This window comes from Chrysochloris asiatica, unplaced genomic scaffold (genome assembly GCF_000296735.1).
Source record: "Chrysochloris asiatica unplaced genomic scaffold, ChrAsi1.0 scaffold00092, whole genome shotgun sequence".
NCBI classification, from domain to species: Eukaryota; Metazoa; Chordata; class Mammalia; order Afrosoricida; family Chrysochloridae; genus Chrysochloris; species Chrysochloris asiatica.
The window spans coordinates 2,245,207-2,269,598 of NW_006408610.1; the positions used below are offsets into that span (position 1 = coordinate 2,245,207).

Here is a 24,392-nt window from a genome sequence, read left to right on the forward strand (position 1 = left end):
AACTCCCACAGACTGAGCACTTGAATGGGAAGTAGTATACAGTAGGCGCTCAATCAATGCTATGGCAAGAAGTCCTGGAGACAGTTGGTGCTCTCAATCCCTAACTAGAGCCAGGCCCAAGCTGGCTTCCTCCAGACCAGAGGCTACCAAAGCTGTGACATTCAACATGGGCCTCAGGACCCACACCACGTCTCTAAGATCAGTGCTGCCAGCCACAGAGCAGGCTGCGATCCTCGGCGGGTGCTCTGGAAGTCTCCTGGGGCCTCCCCTGCTGACATCCCTCAGCTCTGAGGGCTCTTCAGTAGCGCCCCCGCCACAGTGAGAGAATAATGACCAGAAGGAGAAGTCACCCACACATGTGCACAGCGCTTTACAGGTTACAAATTGTTTCACATACATCATCTCATCAATTCCTCACAACAGCCCTGTGAGGTAGGCAGGGCGGGGAATCGCGTTCCCGTTTGTACAGATGTGAAAACTCAGCATGTCGGCAGCAGGGCTAGGACTGGAAGATAGGCCTCAGTCCTGCCTCCGACCCCTGGCCCTCTCCACAGACTGTACTGTCCCTCCAGGAGGACCCCTGTTGTGCCTGTCCAGTCTCAGCCAGGCCTGACCCAGACCCCTGCCCTGGCAACAGTGCTGCCTACAGCCCCAGACAGTCCCCCACCCACTTGGCATCCCTGTCCCTTCACCCACTCCCTGCAAACAGCCAGCCCGGAATGGGGCCCTGATCCACCATGGAGCCTGCATCTGCGGTTGCCTCGGCAGGATGGGTGGGCAGGTAGGGCTGGAACCTCCTCTCCTGTTTTCCTGAGTGGTCCCTCCCCACAGGGGAAGAGAAGAGAAAGGAGGAAGAAGAGGAGAAGGGGAGGAAGAGAAAAACAAGAAACTGAGTTGGAAGAAGGCCCTGGAGCAATCAGGACGTCAAAAGTTTGCATTCCGACTAGCTATAGGAAATAGTTGTGTGTGTGTTTTTTTTTCTCTTTTTATTATTTCAAGTTTTCATAAAAATCCATAATTTTTGAAACCCAAGTTACAGAGGAAGTTCGTAACTTTTTTTTAAATTGAATTATCTGACTGAGCCGCGTTGTCGGTTTGTCAGCCTCTGACTCCAGTCTGTCAGCACATGCCCCTGTGAGGTGGGGTCCCCAGGCCTAGACTTCTGAGGTCCTGGTAGAAAGAGGGCAGCCGGTGAGGGCTGGTGGGAGCAGCAGGGGCAGGGGTGGGAGGGAGAAAAAGAGTGTGTGTGGAGGGGCACGAAGGAGGTGAGTAAGCCTGGGGAGCAGGCAGACGGTGGCCAGGCCCCTTCCCCTTCCTGGCACGCCTGGAAGTCCGTGTTCCCCCCGCCCCGTCCTCATATCATCTTCATGTTGAACTTGCGGGGTGCGTCGGCGGAGCTGATGCCCGCGTCTGACTTGCGGGGCACGTACTCGATCTCGATGTTGTGCTTCGTGTTGCCCTTTCCCCGGCTCCAGAGAAACAACAGCACCAGGCAAAAGAGCACGACCCCCAGGAAGGAGATGAAGCCCATAGTAGTGGCGATGATGAGGGTCTTGATGTCAAAAGGGAAAGGCACAGTGGCGCGGGTACTGTTGGCCTCTCCCTCGCCCGGCTGGTTGGAGATGAAGGCGAAGGTCTTGTTGGGCTGATGGGGCCAGTCGGGCGAGTAGCTGCGCACATGCAGGTGGGCAGGCATGGAGTCGTTGCCGCCCGCGTTGGCTGCGATGCACAGGTACGTGCCGTTGTCCTGTACCTGGGCGTAGCGCACTTCCAGAGTACCATCAGGGAAGACTGTGAGCCGCCCGTTGCTCTTAGCTGAGACCAGGTGCTTACGGGGTGAGAGCCAGAGGATGGCAGGGGGTGGGTCTCCATCTGCCCGGCACACAAACTGCACTGTGTGTCCCTCATCCACAAACACCTGCTGGGCCTTGCGGTCCCGGATGCGGGCGCGACGGCAGGTGAAATAGTTCGGCAGGAGCACATCGGGGAAGTCCTTGAATTCCTTGCCCTGGACAAACTCGGGCGTGGCACAGGTAGGCTGCTGACGATTGAAGTTGAGCCTCCAGCGGCGCCGGAACACCCACAGGAGACGGCAGTCGCAGGCCAGTGGGTTGGAGTCCAGAATGAGTGTCTCCAAGTTGCCTACCGAGTGGAAGGCTGACTCCTCCAGCGTGGTCAGCTGGTTGCCAGAGACGTTGAGCACGCGCAGGTAGTTGAGGCCACGGAAGGCATAAGGCTCCACCACAGCCAGCTGCCCACCCACCAGCTGGATCTCCTGCAGTCGAAGCAACTCATGTAACATGGAGCCCTCGATGGTGCCGATGGGGTTGTAGGAGAGGTTGAGGAAGCGGAGATAGACCAGGTGGCGCACAGCCAAGTAGGGCACGGCGGTCAGATTGCAATGTGTGATGGACAGGGATGTCAGGTTGAGACCGTAGAGGCAGTTGGGGGTCATGGTGTCCAAGTAGGGCCAGTGGGAGATCTCCAAGACCTTGAGCCGGTACAACCTCTTGAAGGAGTAGTCCCGGATGGCATTGATGTTGAGGTGCCGGAGCCGCAGGACAATGAGGCCGTGCAGATGGGACAGCGCCTCCGTGGGGATGGAGGTCAAGTTGCACTTCTCCAGGGTCAGCTGTTCCAGGCTGTTGAGGCCGCTGAAGGCGCGGTGAGAGATATAGACTAGGTCGTTGTCCCCGACCTCCAGCGACTTGAGGTTGTACAGGTCCTGGAACATGTAATCCAGCAGGATGACGATCTTGTTCTCACTGATGTCCAGCTTGGTCAGGTTACTGAGGCCGGTGAAGACGCCCAGTGGGATGAGCTTCAGACGATTGCTTCGGAGCCCCAGCGTCCGGAGATTGAAGAGGTTATTGAAGGCGCCGGGCTCCACGGCGCTTACAATGTTCTCGTTGAGTTCCAGTTCCTCCAGGTGTGGGAAGCTGGCAAACTCGTCCTGGTTGAGAGTCTTGATGCGGTTCTTGCCCAGGTCTAGCAAGCGTGTCTCGGTGGGGATGCCCTCGGGCACTGCCACGAAGCGCTTGCGGTGGCAGAGCACAGCTCGGTCCTGGGCAGAGCACTCACAGCGTGGAGGGCAGCCTGTGGCCGAGCCTGACAGCACCGAGCCCAGCACCAGCAGGAGGATGGGCTGCCAGCAGGCCAGGAGGGGGCTGGGCATGCTCCTCACACCCCCGGCCAGCATCCTCTCGCTCACCTGCAGCCGGGAGCAAGCAAAGGACAGAGATTCAATTAGAGGGTGGTGGTGGTTATGTGCCATGGAGTAGGTTCTGACTCACAGCGACCCTGTACAGGGTTTCCGAGGCTGTAAATCTTTACGGGAGCAGAAAGCCTCATCTTTCTCCCACGGAACAGCTGGTAGTTTCAAACTGCTGACCTTAAGGTTCACAGCCCGATTCCTAACGACTACGCTACCAGAGCTCCCTACCCCAAGCCCTCAGTTCCCTGCTCCTCTGGCAGGTGGGAGGTCACATATGCCACCTGCCTAGGACCCAGGCTGACTCCTCCTTGTTCCTTACCCTGCCCAGACCTACCTGAAGGACCCTCTCAACATATTGGGGACAGGGAGTGGAGTCACCTCAGAGAAGCCTGGTGTGGGAGCCACAGGCAGTCCCAGCCTCCTTTACGTACAGGCCCAACACTCCTCCTTGAGCCTCAGCTTCCCCACTGCTTAGCAGAGATAAAGTCAGACCTGCTGAGCCGCCCTTGGGCTCACGGAAGGGATCAAAGGGGCTCAAAGGTTGAGGCCCCTAGGAGCAGCACCAGAGATATTGAATGGTCCCCAGCAGGCCTAGCTGGGGCTCCCAAGGCTGCTGGGGACCCACAGGTAGCCCCGAGACCCCCCAGTTTCAGATGCCATGGTTCCCTCCCTACCAGCACAGCTGTTGAGGCCCCAGGCCCAAGAATCCTGGGCAGCCAGCAAACCGGCAGATGCCCAGCAATAGCTGGCATTGTTTACAAACCCGCTCCCTGATGGGGTTCCTAGATCAGTGGAAGGTACCCATATAGAAAGTAGAACCCAGCCCTTCCCCTTGCACCTGTAAATCCCAGCTAAGCATCCTGTGAAATTCCTAACTCTTACCTTCCTCTTAGCCCGGCCCAGGAGTTCAGGACCCTAAAAGGGGTTTCCAGCCTCCTGGCCTTTGCACCTACAGAGCTTGCCTTGGAATGAGCTTCAACTGCCTATCGAAATCCTGGCTTCAAGGCCAAACTGAATGTCTGCTACTCGGAGAAACTTTTTCTGCCCTCTTGCCCCAGACCTGGCAGTTAGCTCCGAAGGGCAATCAGCTGGGTCCCCTGAAAGCCTCTCAACTCTCACCGGTTCTGTCTCTCAGAATTCTAAACATCTTCCTCCTGGTACCAGCGCTCTATGAGGCTGCTAGGCTGAGGGAGGAGCTGGTTAGGTTCTCACAGCCCTGGACGGGCAATGCCAGGACAGCTGCTCCACACTGTGGTACCCGAAGGGAGGCTGGGGACAGCCAGACCCTACAGAACATGCAGGACTTGGATGGTGACAGGTGAGGTGAGCTCAGGGATCCCCGGGGACCCTTGCTTGAGGATAGGTTGAAAGGAAGAGTAAGGAAGGGGTATGTGGAGCTACATGAATGAAGTTCTAGGCTGCTAGCCAAAAGGTCAGTGGTTCAAGCCCACCATCTGGCTCTGTAGGAGAAAGAAGAGGCAGTCTGCTTCAGTAAAGTGACCGCCTTGGAAGCCACAGGCAGCCAGCTCTGCGCTGGCCTGTAAGGTCACTGTGAGTTGGAACTGACTTCATGGCAGTGGGTGGCTTGGTGTGGGAGCTGGCTCCCCGTTATTCTCCCCATCTCTTATTCAGAGGCCACTTGCTTTCCACTTGTGCCCAGTGACCTCCCATTTCCTCTTCCCTCCTCTGTCCCCATGTCCTCCCCTCTGCTGTCTTCTGCAAGAAAACTGGCCCAGCATGCGGAGGAGGTGGAAGTAGGGCCTGGAAGGGTTGGTCCCAACTCTCTAGGAACTGCACTCTTGAATCTCCAGGGGGGTAGACCAGATGGTGCAGCCCTGCTCCTCACTCTGCTGCTAGCACCCTGAGGTTCGGCTGCAGTGTCCATCCCTTTATGGCCCTGGGGGGACCCTTCTCCCTCCGGCCACCCCTTTCCACACCATCTCAATAGAATCCACAATTCAATCCTTAAGGCAACTAAGGAGCAGAGAAGGTGTAGCTGCCAAACATCACCCAGGCAATCGAGTGGGCTGACTGGAACCAGAGCGTTGCCAATACCAACGCAATGTACTTTCCAAAGTTACGTCTGTCTCCCAGGACTGACTGGAGCTCCCTGGTTGTTGATCAACTAAGTGACTGATTAACCAGAGAGGCTCTGGGTGTCACTGACATGTTATGGAATCTGCAAGATTTCTTTCCCCCTAAGACTGATTCATTCCCCACATCCAGGCCCTATTAGCTTCTCTCCAGCCTCCTCTGTGGCTTGGCCTCCCAGCCGCACCCCCCCCCCCCCAGGATGTTTTCCAGAGTCACACACGCTCCAGTGACCCACCAGAAAAGCAAACATCCTGACAGATAATCAATAAGTAATTGGGCCCGCAATTGGGCTGGCACGAGTGTGAGGCTGGGGACCTCAAGCGGTAAACAGGACTCTCAGCATCCAGCTTGGGCTAGAGGGCAAGGTTGGGGCTGCTGGTGAGGAGGCATGGGGAGTGAGATATAGGGTATCCTGAGATGCTGGTAAGCCCCTCAAACGGCACGAGTCAAAGCTACCACCAGCTTGCTTCCACATATCCATCTGCTTCCTCTCTTACCACTCTCCCCAGCAAAGCTACCCAGGTATCCCCACCTTACCCTGCACGGTCCAGCCTCTAAGTTCTCTCCTTTTGCAGAACTGCCCCCACCTCCTGTCCAAGGAGCCCTTTGTGACCATCCCACCCCAAAGGCTGCTTCCTCCATGAAGCCATCCCTGACCTCCTAAATCAGAAATCTTCTTTTGCCAATAACACCGAGGCACCTTATTCATACCAACAGTAACCCTGTGAAATTGATGTATGTTGTTGTTACATGCTGTCGGTTTTGACTGGTAGTAATCCTGTATAGGGTTTCCAAGGATTTGAACCACCAACCTTTCGGTCAGCAGTCCAGTGCTAATCCTACAGTACCACACTAGGATAGGACTCCTCATTCCCCAAAGATAAAATGCCACAGATGATAAAACGAACAAGCTACAGAAGATAAGAAAGAATGTTGCAACATCTTGCAGGATGACTGAAGAATAGAGCTTCCTAGTGGCTCATGCAAAGAGAGAAACAAACATCATCCAAAGTCTCAGCACTTGGTACTTCTCCTGCAATTTGTGTTTAATCCTGGGTCAACTTGGCAGGTGTACATCTGCTTCCCCTGCTTGTCAATGAAGTTTCCAAGGGCAGAAGGCATGCCTGGCAACCTCAGCCCAAAGCAAGGCACACAATGAATGTTCTTTGAAAGCAAGTGTGTATGCATGAGTGAGACTGTGCAGGGGTCTAATGGTGTTGACTCTGGGGCAGACCCATTGAGCCACGGGAGACTTGGGGAATTCAAACATACTGATGGAAAAGCTAGTCAGCCTTGCCTTGCACAACCACATAGAACCCCAGGCCTGGCAGTTAGCACAGAAGGGCAGTACGCTGTGCTCGACAGGACCAGGATAGCTCTAGGATGGTGCATGTTCCAAATTGCCTCACTCACCACTCCCTATGCCCCCATCACCTTTCATATGCGGTTGCCCTGAAGGGTGGGGAAACTGAGATCAGAGCGCCTAGGGTGCCTGCCCAAGCCAGCCCAGCACCTAGTATCCTGATCTAACACCCCTACCAAGGACTCTGTCATCAAGGAATGCTGGCAGGGTGTGTATGATGAATGGGCAATGTGCCACTCCTGACATCCTGGCACGATTAATCTTGCTGGTTACTCCAGCAATCGCAAGGACAGGTGTTTATGCATTTTTTGTTTTATGCATTTTAATCAGTGTTTTATTTTAGAGTCTTGTCCTCCCCTGAAGGGTTTCCCACAAGGGTGAGACTTTAAAAATGGAACCAATAAATAGTAAAGAAATAAACATCAAAAGCAGGCGGGTAGACTGGCAGTACGGAGGCATGCCTGGAGCATGGCACACAGACCCCATAGCAGACCGGGGCCTCCACAACCCCAGAGAGGTGGAGGAAGTAGCAGGGGGGCAAGACCCAGGCTCTGAGCTGCCCACCACCATGTACCCTCTCCCCCAACTCACATCCCAAGGCAGATGCGACCTGGCTCAGGCACCGCTCCTTGATACCAGCCCCATGAGTTTCCTGGTTGCAAGCCCACTGTGTGACTTCAGGCAAGTGCCTGCCCTCTCTGGCACATCCCCACCCTGTGCAGGATTCCAGGTTCCCCTGTGGAGCCAACAACAGAAACACAACTTTCTCTAGCTGGAAAGCTAACATCCTTATACCTGTTAGAGGATGAGGAAAGAGGGCCATGCCCTAAACTGCAGTTCCAGTGGAGCTGGAGGACATACTTGAGGGGGACCCCACGCTGGTCAGCTCCCCAGACTGGGGGAGGGGAGGGTGACTGGAAAAATCAGAAGAATCCAGGGCATCGGTGGGAGGTCAAAGGTCAATTCTGTCGGATAAGGCCTCTGGGGCAGGGGGATGTCTCCTCCACAGAGGCAGTCAGACATCCCTTTAGAAAAAGGATGGGACTAACATTTGCAGAATGCCTAACCAGGCCAGGCTTTGGGCTTTACACAGACCATTTCAGAAACTCTGACACCAACATTCAAAAGAGTATTAACTCCCACTTTACAAATAAGAAAAACAGGTTCCCATTTAAAAAGAGAATCCATTTACCCTAGGCACACAGCTAGGCAGTAAACTCTGCTGTTCTTCCTGGCTGGGTAAACTGCCCCAAAAGCTGTGTGGCATGAAAAAGGGCTTCTCTCGGACCCTCAAAGGCCAACCTAGGGGAGGGGCCAGTGTGCCAGGTCTGTGACCTCAGGGCTGGGGGAAGCACTAGTTCTCACAGAGCTGCATCCAGCATCCTGCCTCCAACTGTCAGAAAGCGGTATGTTGAACACTGAATTGTTTTCAGTGTTTTCCCAGCCTGCCTTTCTCCTGCGCCTGCTGCTGCTGTCTCTACTAGACTTGTACCTAATTTGGGGGCTGCTGCAGCCCAGGACGGGAGGTTTAGTTATTTTAGGTTTACAGTATCAATATTTCATGGTGCTCCTACTCAGCATTCCGCGGGGGTCTCAGAGCTTCCCGGCACACACAGCATGAGATCCCTGGCATGGAGGCAACAGCCTCGATGGCTGGAGCAGGGACCCTCTGGGTTCTCGGCCTGCCTCCAAGGCCTGGCTCTGTGACCTGAGACAACAGTACTGGGTTCCATCCCCACAGGGAAATGAAGCAGGTGAGCAAGATGCCGTTCCACCCTGACTGTCTCCGTTCCTATGGCTGGGTCTGCAGCAGAAAGAGGTGCGTGGGGGCGGGGGTGTAGCCGACAAGGGAGGATAACTAGTGTTTCAGATGGGATACCATGTTCACCCAGTGCCCTCCTAGCTCCAAGAAATGACCTGAAGAGCAAGAGATGGGCAAGGTGAAAGCAACAAAACGCCTGAGATACATGAAGAGAAACTCAGGGCAGGACAGATAGGAGAGAATAGAGGTGGGAGGGAAGAGAAGAGGCGTGCATGGGGCTGGCTGTGGATAAAGATGGAGGAGTCAGTGGAAAACAGAATAGTTGCTCCCAGGATTCAGGTACCATTTCCTGAGCTCCTTCTGACCTGGGAGAGCCTAGGGTCTAGGAGTGTGTCTGGTCCTCCTTCTGATTTCACGGGGTGGCTTTACTACCTCCATTCAGGCTGAGATTCAGAAAGCTGCAGGAACTTATACTTGGTCACTGATCAACAGAGACAGGACAAGGTCTTTATTTCCTCTGACCTGCCCTGTCCTGTCACTACTTTACGGATCCATTTCAGGAGACAGTAAAATGTGTTAGCTGGAGGTGCCCCGACCCAGGCAGTGGGCAGTGTGTTTGGGGTAGAACGAGACCTGCCTTTTAGAAGGCACACCCATGGTCATCTCTGCCTGGTCCTTCCTCAAGGGGCTCTTCTCCCAAGTGCTTTTCTCAAGTCCCTAGGAAGGAGCGCTCCGCCTCCTGTGGGTGCCCTCAGGATCTCAGGTGACCCTCAGCCTGTCTCCCTGTGTATCTGTCTCCCTCTACCCCCAGACTGAGAACTGCCATCATGGGGCTGGGTCTGATTTAGCCCAGCAGCCCCAGGGGAGCCAAACCTCTAGAATAAGGCCAGGCTGAGAGGGACACAAGAGGCTGATGCAGGGGAGAACATACCCCAATCACTTCTGGTCCCTGGTACATAAAGCTTGATCCCTCAGGTGTGTCTCAGTCACCTGCACCCTCCTCTGTCTTCAAAGGGGTACACAGAGCCCCTCAAACCACAGGATGGAACAGTTCACAAGAGCACTAGGTGGGCCTCACACTCTGATCTCTTACTGGAGGATCTTAATAAAGGCTTCCAGAAGCTGAGGAGGAAGCACGGATTGCTGTTCCACAGGCCAAGTGAGGGGCAGGGACCAGTGTCAAAGGTAGAGGGAAAAGCAAAAGCAAAGGCTGGAGCTTGGAGGTAACTTGTGCCCTGGTCAGTCTGAGAGCACCAGGGACTCTTAATTACTTTTCTTCAGCCCCAAATCCTGCCCCTGGACTCCTTTTAAAGGCACTCCTTTCTGGATTTGCTGGAGCAAATCCCTGTTGAGGTGTGAATGGCTGATAATGGCTTAAGGTGTGAGCATCCAAGGGGCAGACTATGCCACTGGGATGCTGAGAGCCCTGGGGAGGGTTATGGGTGGGCAAGGACCCTGAGGGGGCTGAGCTTCTGGCAGGAGAAACACAGATGGATGGACTGTGTGGCCTCAGCGGGGAAACATCTGTCTGTCTCCTCTGGGGCTGGGCTACCCTCCCACTACCCCTCCTCCTCCAGCCACCCACCACAGGGAAAGGAAAATCAACCTGGAAGAAAATTGAGGTCACGTCCTTTTTGTCGTGCATAATTCTTTATTTTCCTCCCACTCTTGGTTTTGGTGAAGAGTTCCTGGGCCCGTGTGTGTGTGTGTGTGTGTGTGTGTGTGTGTGTGTGTGTATGTGTGTGCTTGGGTACCAGGTATGTGGTCTGAGTGGGGTATGTGCCCGCACCCTTCCTCTCCCCACTCCCTCCTGGCTTAGCGCCACCAGTCCCATCTCTTAAGCGCATTTGGAAACTCAAATCCTTTCCAAAAGGTGCTCATCCAGCCTCTCAGCCTCTGGATGGTGCTGACTGGGCATGGTGTGGCTGCCCCCCAGGACAGGTGAAACCCTGGCGGAGGCCCTCCCCCATGTGGCCTGAGAAAGCATCTGCCTCCCTTTACTTGACAGGGAGGAAGGAATGCCCCTGCCCACCTCACTGCCCACCCCATTGGAGCAAGGCTGATATGGGAGCTACCAGCCTTCCGGCCAGCCCGCAGCCTCAGGCCATTTGCGGGATAAATTATGAATTTTAATTGTCAAAGCATCTTAAGTGTTTAAAGGCTTCTATATATAGGCTCTTCCTCCAGGAGTGGCCGGCTTGGTGGAAAGGAGCAGGGGCTGGAGGAAGCAGCTTCCGGGTGAGTCGACTGTTCTGGACTCACAGCCTGGACTCCAGCCAGTGCACCCCTGCCCAACTTCGTGACCTTGGATGAGTCCTGGACCACTGTGGGTTGTTCTAAGGTGAGCTAACAACTGGGGAGCTTTGAGCAGGCCTGGGGGTAGGGCTGGAGGGAGCCACTGGTTCTGGGAATTTCCTGGGTAGGGGCTCCATTTGGACTAGGACTGCCCAGAGATGGGGAGAGCTAGGTTGTGGGGTGACCTGAGGGGCCCAAGGAAAACCTAGGTCCTGCACCCTGTATCTTCCTGAGGCCCCCATGGGAGGTCCTCCCAGCTGTCCCAGCCCTCAGTGTTCCTCTGTCTTGAGAAGACCTTAATCAGCCCACCCCCAGGCTTGAGAGGCTGAGAAACCAGCCAACCCCACTCTGGGAAGGTGGCCTTGAAAGAGGAAGCTGGTCACAGTCTCACAGACAAGAAATAGAGAGCAGTAATGGAGCCAGCATGGGCTTTGAAGACCAGAGACCTAATCAAGTATGATGACGATTAGAAAAACCCGTAAGGGGTCTTGGGTGTGTCAGGTACCACTCTAAGTAGTTTATATATAGTAATTCTTTAAGTCCCACAATAACCTATTAAAGTCCTAGTGTGGTGCTGTAGAATAAGCACTGGACTGTAAGGTCGGTTTGAACCACAAGCTCGGCAGTTCAAGCTCACCAGTCACTCCTCAGAAACCCTAAACAGGGTCACTATGAGTCAGAATTGACTCGATGGCACTCAGCAATAACAGCATTATTAGCCCCGTTTTACATATGAAAAAAACAAAACCAGAAACAGAGAGGTTATGATGTAATTCACGGAGGTCACACAGCTAGCATGATCTGAAACAGTTTGGTTCCAAAGTCTATGCTCCTAGTCATGTTCTTACCAAACCAAACCTGTTGCTATCAAGTAGATTCTGACTCACAGCTTCCCTGTAGGACAGAGCAGAACTGCCCCATAAGGTTCCAAGGCGGTAAGTTTTTGTTTATTTGTTTTTTTTAATGTTTATTGTGAATTATGTGATAGTTTACATGGGAGAACATTAGTTTTATATCCAAGGCTGTAGTTTTTATGGACACAGACTGTGTCACATCTTTCTCCCAAGGAGCAGCCAGTGGTTAGAACCACCAACCTTTAGATTAGCAGCTTAACCACTGCGTCACCAGGGCTCCTTCTAGTTAATTACAGTGCCTTGTAAAAAACCAACCAACTCATCTAACACTCACCTAGCACTGATTCCGTGTCAGGCACAAACTTATTTGATCCTTTAATCCTACAACAACCCTCGGAGGTAGGTGCTGTTATCTCATTTTACAGGTTAGAAAACTGAGGTAATTTGCCCAAAGTCACACGAAAATAAGTGGCAGATCTGGGATTAGACACAAATCAGGCTGGACTAGACAGCAGCCAATCTGGACCTTGCGAACTATCTCTCTGTGGTTCAAGTTCAAGGCATGACTTTAGCCCAAAGGCTTTCCTACTTGTTGGAAACGGATAAGGGCAGAAAGGGCAATATTCACATCCAACAGATGCACTAAGTGCTTTGCAAACTACCAACCTTCAAAGAGCGAGATATCATTAACTCCATTTTGCTGAGGAGGAGACTGAGACATAATCACCTTACAGACCATTGCACACGTGGGAAACTGAGGCCCAAGAGCATCTGGGACTTGTCCATGACCCCACAGAATCTTAAGGCTAGGCCTGAGAAGAACCCCAACCTCCTGATTGCAGTCACTTTCTCTCCCCAACAGCATGCAAGTGTCACGTGACCACTCGACTCACTGTGGGGCTGGGTCAGGGATGGGTAAAGGGTTAGGTTATTTCTGCCTCAAAAAGGGGGGAAAGGCTTTAAAAAAACACACAAACCCCAACACATCACAAATCAGCACGTTATTTATAACAGGGACAGGCAAACTATAAATAAAAACACTTGCTCTTCTCTTGGCACTGACTGTTCAAAGCCCTCTCTGCTCAACTGAATCTTGGCCAACCCCTTGCCAAAGCCCATTTTCCCAGCCTGGTAAGCTGAGCTCCGTATCAGGGAGAGGAAGGACACCTCTGGTCAGACACATACAGGTGCTGTGCTCAGCTCCGGTACAATCAACGGTATCCTGGCACTCCTGTTCAGAAGAAGCTCAGGCTTGGGGGGTGGGGGCAAATGACCCTCTGCAAATTTCTAAGGGGGTGCGAAGGGTCCAGTGTGGGTCCAGAGGGCGGAGCTGAGAGATCCAGTCCAGCTCAGTGTGAGAATCAGATACAACATCACATGGCTTGAGATGGGAGATCATCCGTTATACACAGTGAGTGAGCAGCCTGTCAAAGGTGGTATACAAATACAGGCCATGAAGCAGGGCTCTGGTAGGATCTTCTGCTGAGAGCTGCTCCTTAGCAGCCCCTCTCAGTTCTGTGATGTCCCCATCATGCACCCAAATTAAAGGTCTTGTGAATGGCCCATTCCCCAGCTGCATTTGCAGCCCTGCCCTGAACCAGGTAGGGGAGGCAGTATTGGCCGGTCCCCCACCCCCTCCCAGAGCATCAAAAAGGTTCTCTGCAGAGAGAAGTAGAGGAGGTGGCTAAGAGAGATTAATTCCCTGAAATGGGAAAAAAAATAGCAAAACACACACACCACACACCCTAATAACACGTAATAAGAGGTTGGAGACTAGGAACAATGCCCTGGTAATGTCACCCTGGCGGCAATCAATTTGGATGTCACATGAAATAGGCATAATTATTCTGCCAGCCCCAGCGCTCATTGCTAACCAGCTCCAGGGGCCCAGACCCGGGTGGAGAAGGCAGCAGGGAATCAGTTCTTGGTGCACCAGCCAGGCAGGGTGAGGCAGCTCCAATGAGCCTGCTAGCACCCAGTTTCTCAGCCCCTCTGGGCAAGCAAGGGGTTGAGGCTTCATGGGGCCCTATGATTCCCAGGGGCCTCCTTGCTCAGCGGTCCACCACTCACTCAGTCACACATTGGTTTCATCTGGTACTCATTCCCCATGTCACCAAACTCTTATTAAGCACTTACTGATGCCAGGCCCTATGCTAACTGCCAGAGTGTAGAGATGGGGGTTTTAGGGAGCTGTGCAGGGAGGGAACATTGAATTAATGCAGCACAGATTTCCTCCACTTCCCAAACTCAGGCCACCCCTTCCCATTCTGGGGAGAATAGAGAGCCAGTAGGGTTCCTGGACTTGGCTTTAAAGGTACAGGGACTGAAACCCTCCCTTGTTCACGCAGCATCCCCACAAATAGGGAAACTGAGCTAAGGTGAGGATGATTGTTTAGTGAGCATCCATCCCCATTCCATACGCCAGAAACCCTGAACGCCAGAACCATAAATCAAGACAATACTGAAATATCATTTTACACTCATTTGATCAGCAAAAATCAAGACATCTGACAATACTGAGGGTTGGTAAGCAGAGGGAGAATGAGAACACTCATCTCCTGCTGAGGGCAGTCTGAGTTGGTCCAACCAATTTGAAAAACACTTTGGAGTTCCCTAGTAAAGCTAAACATGCGCACGCCCTATGGCCCAATAATGCTGCTCCCTCCTATGTGCCCCAGAGACACTCTGCACATTGTCCTAGAGGATAGCAAGAAAGTTCATGGTAGCATTATATACAAGAGTAAAAAATAAATAAATAAATGAAGCGACCTAAATGCCCACCATCAACAAGAGAACAATATATACCGTGTACTATAGAACAAGGTCGGCAGTTCAAACCCACAAGCTGCTCCTTGGAAACCCTATATAGGGTTGCTATGAGTTGGAACTGTCTCAATGGCATTTAACACCAGCAACATAGAACATTATACAACAGCAAAAATGAATGACCTCCATCTGCTATTATCTGTAACAATACAGATAAGTGGCGCTCTGGTAGCATAGTGGGTTAAGAATTCAGCTGCTAACCACAGGTCAGCAGTTCGAATCTACCAGATGTTTTGTGGGAGAAAGATGAGACTTCCTGCTCCTGTAAAGATTTATAGCCTTGGAAACTCAATACAGGGTCACTATGAGTTGGAACTGACTCCATGGAAAACTACCACCAAGAATATGTGAACCCCCAAAAAGCCTGTTCTAGAGAAATGCAAACACTTTGTTTTTTATACAATTCAAAAACAACTAAAATTGAACAACTGATATGCATTAAACTGTACTATGTTTAAAAGGCAAGGAAATGCTAAATACACAACATAAATACACAAGGACAGTGGTTGCCTCAGAAAAAGAGGCCAAGGGGTGGAGGTGAAGAGAGTTCATGGAAAGATAAAGTGCTGTTGTCAGGGTGGGGAGTGGGTTCACGGTGTGCACTAGATTATTTATTATGTTATTATGAAGAACACTAAATAAACTGATTAATTCATTAGCAGGTCGTGGCTGGAGCCCTAGATCAGAGGTCAAGATGAAGGAATTCTAGATGGGGCCCAGGCTTATTAACTAGAGAGCTAGGACAAGTCCTTTCACCTCCCTGGCTGTCTGTTCTCTCACCTATAAAATAGTCTTGGTACCCCCTAAAAGAATAAGACAGAGAGCATATCGCTGATAGAAACTCACAGCTAGCATTTTTGAGATTTTCGTTTGTACCAGATACTGTTCTAGCAAAAAATACGCTACATATACATAGCAATCCCTCTAATTCTCCCTGGAAGTACAGTGTTGTTTTCCTTATTTTATGGATAAGGAGACTGATGCCCAGAGAGATTAGGTAACTTGCCCAGAGTCACAGAGTTAGGCAGTAGTGAAGGTGAGAACTGAACTCTGCCAGCTGGTTTTATACAGTTTACACTCTTAGCATCTTCACTATAAAATAACATGGAAAAAACACATGAGTATATTGTTCTCAGTACAATTCTACTGGGCCCACTACACTCAAGGATGCTCATTCATTCATTCAATACATAAACAAAGGTCAACATCAAGAATGTCTCAAATGCATTTGGCAATGTACTTGCCTGCTCATTTTGACTATAAAAATCTTCCTGGACTTAGGAATTCTGGAATCCCCTGTTCTCTGTGTTTCTGCAAAGTCTACTGCTACCTCAGTGCCCAGCCCAGTTCCTCTCTCCCTGACAGCCTCAGCACCCTGGAGAAATCGTACCTTTCCCTGTGTGTGTTATTGGGTATGCTGCATGAGACTTGGCTCTGAGAGACGGAAAGCTGAGTCTTCCCATCTGCAGGGAATTAAACTAGCGTCATCTATGAGGGTCTACCAGCCAGTGTTGGTCCCCAATCTCTGTCTTGGGTATCTTTAATACCACCTAACTCTCTCCATCCATACAGGCTAGGGACACCATGTCCCCTGCAGCTAGTCTTTGCTGCCAGTCAACAGCTGCTCCCTGGTGCCTGCCTCCCAGTATCTGCCCAGTTCTAGGGATGGTTACAAGGATTGCCCAGGTGTTCAAGACAACATGGGTGCCATGGGAGGGCCTAACCCATAGCCAAGCAGACAGCTCTGCCAAGATATGCAGAATACAGCATGAATGAATGGGTTGGTACAAATGCAAATCAATGGGGATCTACTGTGGGTGTCTAGAGAAAGAGGATAGTAATTTGGATCAGACTCTTGGGGAGGAGCCACGAGATGGAGAGAAGGCCTTCTGGGTAGGGATGCTGGATCAAACTATGTTAAGGTTGCAGAGGTACGTGGTGGGACTGGTGGGAGCAGTAGAGAGCCTGGGGCTGTGGGGGTGTGGAAGAGGCTGGGAGGTATCATTCCACACCTGGACTTGTCATGGATAGAACAGTTAAACCAAGGGACCCCAGCCAAGCAAACCAAGACCCTGACTCAGTAGCCTCCCTTTCCCAGCCCTGCCCTGTCCCACAGGATCCACTTCCTCAACCCTCCCCCAGACAACGCTGCCTCAGACGCTCATGTGGCCTGCATTCATCACTGCAATGCCTACTTTTTCAACAAGACCCTCCCGTGCTCCCTCACCCCGTGTCTCCCCCCATGGTGTTCCTCTTAGCTTCTGTTGGTTCCTGAGGAGCAGCACCAGATGAGCCACCACTGGTATCAGGGATCTGCCTACTCACCCTCACAGAGTGGTTTTTGGGGTTTTCTTTACAAATTCTGCACTTCACAAAAACAATACCTAATATGGGAAGAATTGGTGTTCAGAGGCCAAGAATGGAGGAGATGACCCCTAGACTGAAAGAAGACTATTTGCAAGGAGTAGAGGGGTCTTTCCACACAACATCCTTCAGTCCACAAGCAATACCTCAGCCTGAAAACACACACACACACACACACACACCCCTACAACCTGGCCCCTTGGTTCTGAAATTCACTCTAACTCCAAGTCCTAGGGAACAGTGCAGTCTTAACCAAGCCCTGCCAAGCCTGCCGGCCTCACATTTAAATGGTGGGGGTGGGGCAGAGATGACAAGAGCATATAAGGGGGCCTGCCTTCAGCAAGGGCAGCCTGGTGCAGCTGGGACTCCTCCCTAGGACTGTGGCCATCATGATTTCAAAGAGTTTGGGGGTCTCTCCCTTCTGCTACCCTCTCCCCTACAGCCTGCCTTCAGGGCAGTGGTAGAAGGCAGGAAGGACAAGAAGGGTGTCCCAGCAGAACAGGTGCTGGTCCCTTCCCAGAGGCCTGAGGACTCTGAGCCCCTCCTGGCCAACACAAGGACAAAGGATCTGGGAGCAGCTGACCCTCTTTCCCCTCACTGGCGCTGGATCTGGGGAAGCCCCAGGACCTCTGCAGGCTGGGTGCCTGGTTCACTGCTCCCAGGTCTGGAAGGCACCCATGCTGAAACCGGTGGCATAATGACCAGCAGGGCTGAGTCCTGAGCAACGAGCAACGGGGCCGGGGTGGGCTGGGCTGTATGCCCCTCTGGCTACCCCAGAGGAATAGGACTGAGGAAGGCTGGGCTGGGCTGGCCAGGAAGGGGCTTGCCCGATGGTACCTCTTCCCCACCTCAGGACCTCCTGTACTCCCACCAGGGCAGAGCTGGTCAAATCCTCTCAGATGTCCCTTTTCTCCGCCCCAAATCTGAGGACCTTTGAGAACAAAGAAGAGGTGCCCTGTACAACCAAGGCTGAGCTGGGACCCAGGGCAAGAGAGGGAGGGGACTGCCTATTGGGCCTGGCCCCACCCCTCCTCCTTAAAGTGGAAATCTGCCTGGAGGGGACACATCTCCAAGGGTTCCCTGGAGGAGCAGGAGCCCACCCCACGGAGGGTGCCCAAGATGGGGGCTGGAGGGAGGTAGAGCACTAGGCTCCCTTTTTATCTCCCTCTTCTCAGCTGGTTCCCACCTCCCACCTGCTTCAGCCTCAGAATGAAAAGTGGGGCAGAGGAGATGAGAATCTTTGGCTGAAGGTAGACAAAGAGGAAGCCCCCCAAAGGGTCCATTGGTCCTCTCTGACCCTCAACTCTCTCCCCTCCACTCTCTCTACCTTCTCCTACATGCCCTTTCTTCCCCTTCACTGAGCTGACGCTGCAAAGGCCACCCCTTGTGTAGGGTGAGAGATGCTGGCCAGCCTGGAGCCCGTGAACAGAAACCCGGGTCGTCCCTGCCTGCAACAGCTTGGGGTGCCTGGTGTGGGCGTGGGGTGGGAGCTGAGGGTATCGGAGGTCTATGGAGAGAGGTGCCCAGCGCTGGGAAAGGGACTTAACCTCCAGGGTGATTCGTGTTCAGAATGGGGGGGGGGGGCCAGAAAGCGCCGGTGGGAACCACTCTGGAGCTCCCGTATTTCAGCTTGCCACCCTAGAATTTTCTGGGGTGAGGATAACCGGGTCAGGCCCCGGTTCCCAAAGGGAGGTTTGGGTGGTGCCGGGGAGTCCGACAGTCCCAGGAGGGCGCAGCTCGGGCCGACGGCGGCCCCCAGGAACGCTCCCCGCGGGGCTGCAGCTGCTGGGCTCCGCCGCGGCCGCCTGGCTCACCTGCATCTCGGGCGCGCCGTCCGTCCGCTCGACTCGGTCACCAATCGCATGTCTCCCCCGCGGGTCCGGCCCGGCCCCAGCCCCTGCTCAGCCTCCTCCTACGTCCCCTGCTCTTTCTCCAACACCTCCGCCCGACTGTCCGCGCGCCCTCGCGGGGCTGGCGGTCCGTCTATCTGCCCTAAGCGGGCAAGAGCCAAGCCGGAGCCTAAACAAGGGCCCGGGCGTGGGGAAGCGAGAGGCCGCGGCCCCGGCGGGCGAAGAGGCAGGCGCGCTCAAGACGCGCGACGCGGGCTCCCGGAGTCGTATTTTATTCCCCGGGCCGGTCCAGAGCCGCCGCCGCCGCCGCCTCTGCCGCTAGGGCCGGGGTCGAGGCCGGGCGCGCTCCGCCGCAGGGCCGGGGCCAGGGCTGGGGCCGGCGCGCAGCGTTCGCTCATTCTGCAAAGAACCCCGCTACGGGAGAGGGGCCGGAGCTGCGCGGGTGGGGACTCCGCGCGCTCCGGGGCCGAGACCCGGACCCCCCGCCGCCGCCTGTGCTGTGGCCAGTCTCCCGCTCTGGCTCCCGCGCCGGCTCCCGCTCGGGCTCCGCGCTCTGCCGCGGCGCGGGGAGGGAGCGCGACAAGCGGGGAGCGAGCCAGGCAGGGAGGAGGGACCGAGGAAGGGAGGGAGCAAGCGAGCAAGCAAGCGAGCGGCTGGAGCTGGGCGGGGGAGGAGAAGGTGCGGCCGCTAAACCGAGTGAGATGGGGGTGGGGTTGGGGGGGCTTGTCGTCTTCTATAGAAGGGGGCGGAGAGTGAGCAGTACCCGCGACCCTTTCCCAGAACGGCTAAGGCAGCGAAAGTGGCAAGGGGGCTAGGGCGCGCCAGCCTCCAATCTGAGCCGGCACCCCGGCGTTCCAACCCTGGGCACGGCCGCACCCCGTGGGTCCCGGGCTCAAGGTGAGTCCCGGGCCAGCCCGGCCTGAGATCCTCCTTGATGTGTGTGCTCACCTTAGCGTGTGATTGTGTGGAGCCACAGGCGTGCTCATGTGAGCGCGTGACTGTGCTCACACGTGTACCTGGGGTCAATGCACACTACCGTGTGGAGTGGCGTGAACGAACAGGGCTTTCCACCTGGCCAGGGTTTTTTGGAGGACGGAGTGGGAAGGATCAAATCAAGAGCTTCCGTCCTGCACTTCGTACCCTCCTCTCGGAAATGTCCGCGAACTCCTGAAGGACCCATATTCTGGCGGCCTTTCGGGGGGCGCGGTCAGAGCGGGAAGCTCCAGGTGACCGCGAGGAAGGAGCGCCGACTCGGCGCCTCTACACTGACTGGAGGCTTGCGCCCACCCTCTTCGCTACACACACACTTTGCAGGCCGGGTCCCCGCCCAGACGCGCTTCTTTTCCAGCAGAGGGCAGACCACACTTCTAGCCGCCTCTTGCCGCGGCTACTGCACTACGGCACCAGCAGAGGGCAGCGCGGTGCCTTATTTTGGTTTTGGCTGCCCCCGCCCGGTTCTTCAAGCTATCTGGGTTGGAGCCACATCCTCAGATGTGCCCAAGGAATGGGACCTCTCAGAGATAAAAATCCTTTTTGTCTCGCAGAGAATGAGAAATGGCTGGTGGGGGGATGCCTTGGTAAAGCCTGCAGAGTGGACTACAACCCTTTAGACCCCGTCTCCATCCACAGTACACCCCTTAATCTCCTTGAAGCCAGATGCCCTTCAACGCCAAACTAATCTGACTACAAATAAGAAAAGCCACCAATGCTGACATCACCTCTTACCCACTTTGGGAGTATCCTTATTAGCCCACAGGTCTACAGATTCCAGCAGGCGGAGAAGGACGCTGAGACTGGCAGGGACAAGACTGATCCTCTTAAGTCTCTAGGCAGATCCTGGAGTCTGATCCCAGTGCCCTGGACCATGGAAAGCCTGTTGGACCAGGCCACCCATCACTCCCCACGCCTCCACCCCCAGCACCAGCTCCATTATTAAGCCCCACACACCACCACTTCCAGAGCTTCACAGAACTTGTGTTTCCATTAGACAATTCTAGGATATATCTCAGCCTCGCTGCTCTGGACAGTCCTGCTTGGAGAACTCTCCTGGCTTCTATGTCTTAGACCTCCACCATCATCCTAAACTCACCCATAGCTGGTGGCGATGCTCTCTACATTCATCCTCCTGAGAGGTGGCACTATTTTTCTCCATTTGACAGAGAGACGAAAATACAGGCTCAGAGTGGTTAAATGACTTGCCCACGGTCACACAGCTAATATGGACTAGAAAAAGGAACTCGAATAATTCAGTAAATCGGTAGGAGGCAGGCTTGGCAGAGGGACTTACAGGTGGGAGGGGAAGTGGGAAGAAGGGCACTGAAGTCATTCTTCTTTCAAGAGCCCAGCGCAGGCGGTTCCTTCGTCCCCCAACTCTGTGCTTCCAGGACCCTTTTCCCAGACTCCCAGCTTCCCCCGCCTAGGCTGTTTGTGAGTTACCCGTGAGCTCCCGCCCTCCCGCGCCGCCTCCTCCCACCAGCCCGACAGGAATAGACGCTCTCCAGCTCCTGCGTAAAGGCTCCGCCAAGCACCCGGCGGGCTCGAAGGCCCGCAGGAGAAGGGGGCGGGGGCGGGGCTATTCTTGGTGCGGCAACTGACGCAGGCACGGCGGTCACGGCATCTCTCCACCCCCGACTCACCTGCTCCCAGCCTCAGTGATCCCGGCGGGAGTAATGGGCCCCATCCCATCGTTCCCCATCCTCATTCCCAGATGCGGGCTGAGGAAACTGGCGTCTGGGATAGGCCCTTCTGGGTCTTGCAAAGATTTGTCTCCGCCTCAAAGGCAGCGGGGATGACCACAGAGCTGTGGCTGGGAGGAGTTGCCCAGCAGACTTAGTTCCCCGTTATAAACCATTCCCAAGTAATTTCCCCTTACTTATTCCTCCAAAAGAAAAGACGCCCAGCACTCCTAGTCTTAGTGCCCCTAGTAGATAGATAATGGGATGGGGAGACTTGGGGAAGGAACCTGAGGAAAGAGCTTTAGAAGGTCTAGCCTGGTCTGGTGAGAGTACAGAAAAGGGGGTGTGTGTCAATGTGTGCCCACCCAGTCAGAGGCCTCAGCTTGAGCTGCTGAACAGGCATTTTTCAGCTTTTGCTTTCATCTGTTGAGGTGGGCCCCCCTAGAGTCCCTTAGTGTCCCCAAGGCCACAGAGAATGTGAAACATCAGAGTGGTCCAGCCGGAGACTCCTCTGGTTACGAATCAGACATTATATTCCAGAGCTGCTGCTGAAAACTGTTCCCCACACTCGAGCCTTGTTTTTGCCAGTCCACTTGCTTGGTATGCCTCCTCTCTGGTTTCCACTGATGCTTCAAGATCAAACCAGGATTTGAAACCAGGATCAAATCTCTTCTATCCCTGTCTCCCTTCCCTAGACTGAGACTGCCCTAAGGCAAGGCCCTAGAGACTACTCCTCCCTCTTTCTTCTCACACTCCAGGCTCCCTAGTGCAGACCTGAGACTTCACACAGGAGAACCTGGTTTCGGGTGAAAACTTAGCAAGTCCCAATAAAGCAGGAGCTGATTGCTGCAAGGAACTCTAGAAGAGGGGAATGCTGAATGAAGGACCCTCTTACATTTATTCTATTCCTACTATAAGCCCTGGTGTGGCGCTGTGGGTTAATGTGCTGAACTGCAAGGCCAGTTTGAGCTGTGAGGTCAGCAGTTCAAGCTCACCAGCCGCTCCTAGGAAACCCTATACAGGGTCGCTATGAGTTGGAACTGACTCGACGGCACTTCACAACAACAACAACTGTAAGCCAAGCTCAAAGCTCTACTTTACATGCATCCTTTCAGTTCAAGATTGACCCTGCTATCCCCATTGTACAGGTGAGAAAACTGAAACCCTGGGAAAGTGGGTGATTTGTCCAAGGTTACTCAGTGATTAAGAAGTGGAACTGGGTTTTGAAGCTCTCTATGTGTGTGATGTCCTGTTCTATTCTCTCCTCACCCTGGGAGGTTGAGGATGTGGAGGAGTGAGGGGAGCCCAAGGACCCCCAGGGTACAGGAAAGGAAGGCACACACAGGCCTGCCTGCATGCCTGCTCTCTGCTGGTCCTGCCACTTGCATCCCAGCAGCTCGTGGGGTTTTACCATGATGATTATCTCTGAAGGCACTTGAAATTAATGACAGCTCTAAAATGGCTGGGACAGCAGAGTCATTGCTGAGACCTCTAATTAGCAAGAAAAACGGAGACCAGGAGCCGGGGAGGCGGCTGGGCGCTGGGCAAGCAGCACTGGGCAGGAAACAGGGTTGGGGGAGCAAGGTGGAGCCAGCATTAGCATCCTGCTAAAGGCCCAGCCTCCTTCATGGAGCTGGGTGGATGGATCCGGAGTTTCATTTTATGTCACAAATCTGATTCTGAACTCTCTTGTTGACTGTATGTGTGACCTTGAGGTGGGTTATTGCTCCTCTGTTTCCAATGGATTGGCCTGGGGGCTGGGTCTCTAAGCTCTGGGGTTCTTTGGCCCATGCCAGACAGTAGGCAGAGTGAGAGAAGGCCTGAAGTGGGGACTTCTTGCAAGACCCTAAGACCGGCAGTAACAAGACTGACCCAAAGCCTCTTAGTCTTTGGGGCAGACCCTTCAGCCTGGGTCCCTGGAAGGTTGAAACCCAGAAGCTGGGGGTGCCCACAACATTCAGGAGCCAACAACACAGGGTGCCCCTCCCACAAACATTCATCCACGCTCTCACAAACCTCCATGCTAGGGATGCTAAGGCTACTGCTGTAATGAAGTCCTAGCAACTCAGACTGGAATGAAGGGAGCCAGGAAGTGGCAGAAAATCCATAAGTCAGAGTCCTCTACTGGTGTAGCTGTGGAGGCAGGCAAGGGATGGGGGAGCAACTGGGAAGTGGGGGGGTAGAGATGGTAAGAAAGTCCTTTGGAGGAAGTGAGCCTGGGGCTATGGCAAGTGTTAGGATCTTGTCTCCTTCCAAGTCCCTCCCCAAGAGCCAGAAGGGACCCAGGGACATCAGGGTCCCACCTAACCATGCTACAGAGGCCCTGGTCAAGGTGCTGACAAGGAGAGAGCATGTGCTCAAGGACACAACTGTGAGTGCTCGTCCAGCTCCTTGTCCTCCATGGGGTGGCCAGTGCAAAGAATGCCACTGAAGCTCAGCTGAAGGGGACTTCTCTGTACAATGACCAGCTCAACTAGAATTAGAATGTGGTGTCCAACTCAGAGGGATGCCCGTTTGACGGTACATGTTGAGGGCAGGGATGCAAAACTCAGACTCCGCACTTAATTGAGGTACCCTCTTCCCTGGCTGCTTCAACCATAGGTTTGGCTTGTCATCACAAAGTTTCTCAGACTGCAGACCCACTTCCTCAAATTTTTGGGGTTCCCTCTTCCCTCCTTTTCGTTCATTTCAGGGCCCTGTGTGACCCTCCTTCCACAAGCCTACTCCATGTCTCCAGCTCTGATAAGGACTTTGTGTCCTTGGGCACCTCCCTGAGCCTTAGCTGCCTTCACCATCTAATGGGAATATCAGTAGAACCATTTCACAGGGTTGGCGTGAGGATCATATGATGCTGAGATTGATACAGTGGGCTCGCTGAACGGTAGGTGTCTCTATGCTTATTATAATGACTGCTATGGTTTACTTTTTGCCCACTGCCCCTGCAGCCTCTCCTCTGTCAAGTCCCAAGACCCCTTTCAGCATTCCCAGTTCGAAGGACCTGGATTCTGAGAATTGAGAACACCCTGAGGACAATGGATTGATCTTGTGTCTCGTCCAGTTTCCGCAGCAAGCCCACAGTCCTGCTTCCAGAGGGT

General features: G+C 53.8%; 1 protein-coding gene across 1 annotated transcript; it reads right to left on the minus strand.

Annotated features, from left to right (window-relative positions):
• Nucleotides 1–973: 973 nt before the first annotated feature.
• LINGO1 (leucine rich repeat and Ig domain containing 1) lies at nucleotides 974–18,765 on the minus strand. Its single transcript, XM_006866464.1, has 2 exons — nucleotides 18,587–18,765; nucleotides 974–3,211 (listed from the first exon to the last, which is right to left on the minus strand). The coding sequence occupies exons 1-2, from the start codon at nucleotides 18,590–18,592 to the stop codon at nucleotides 1,355–1,357; spliced, it is 1,863 nt and encodes a 620-aa protein (XP_006866526.1). The 5' UTR covers nucleotides 18,593–18,765; the 3' UTR covers nucleotides 974–1,354.
• Between the last annotated feature and the right edge of the window lie 5,627 nt (nucleotides 18,766–24,392).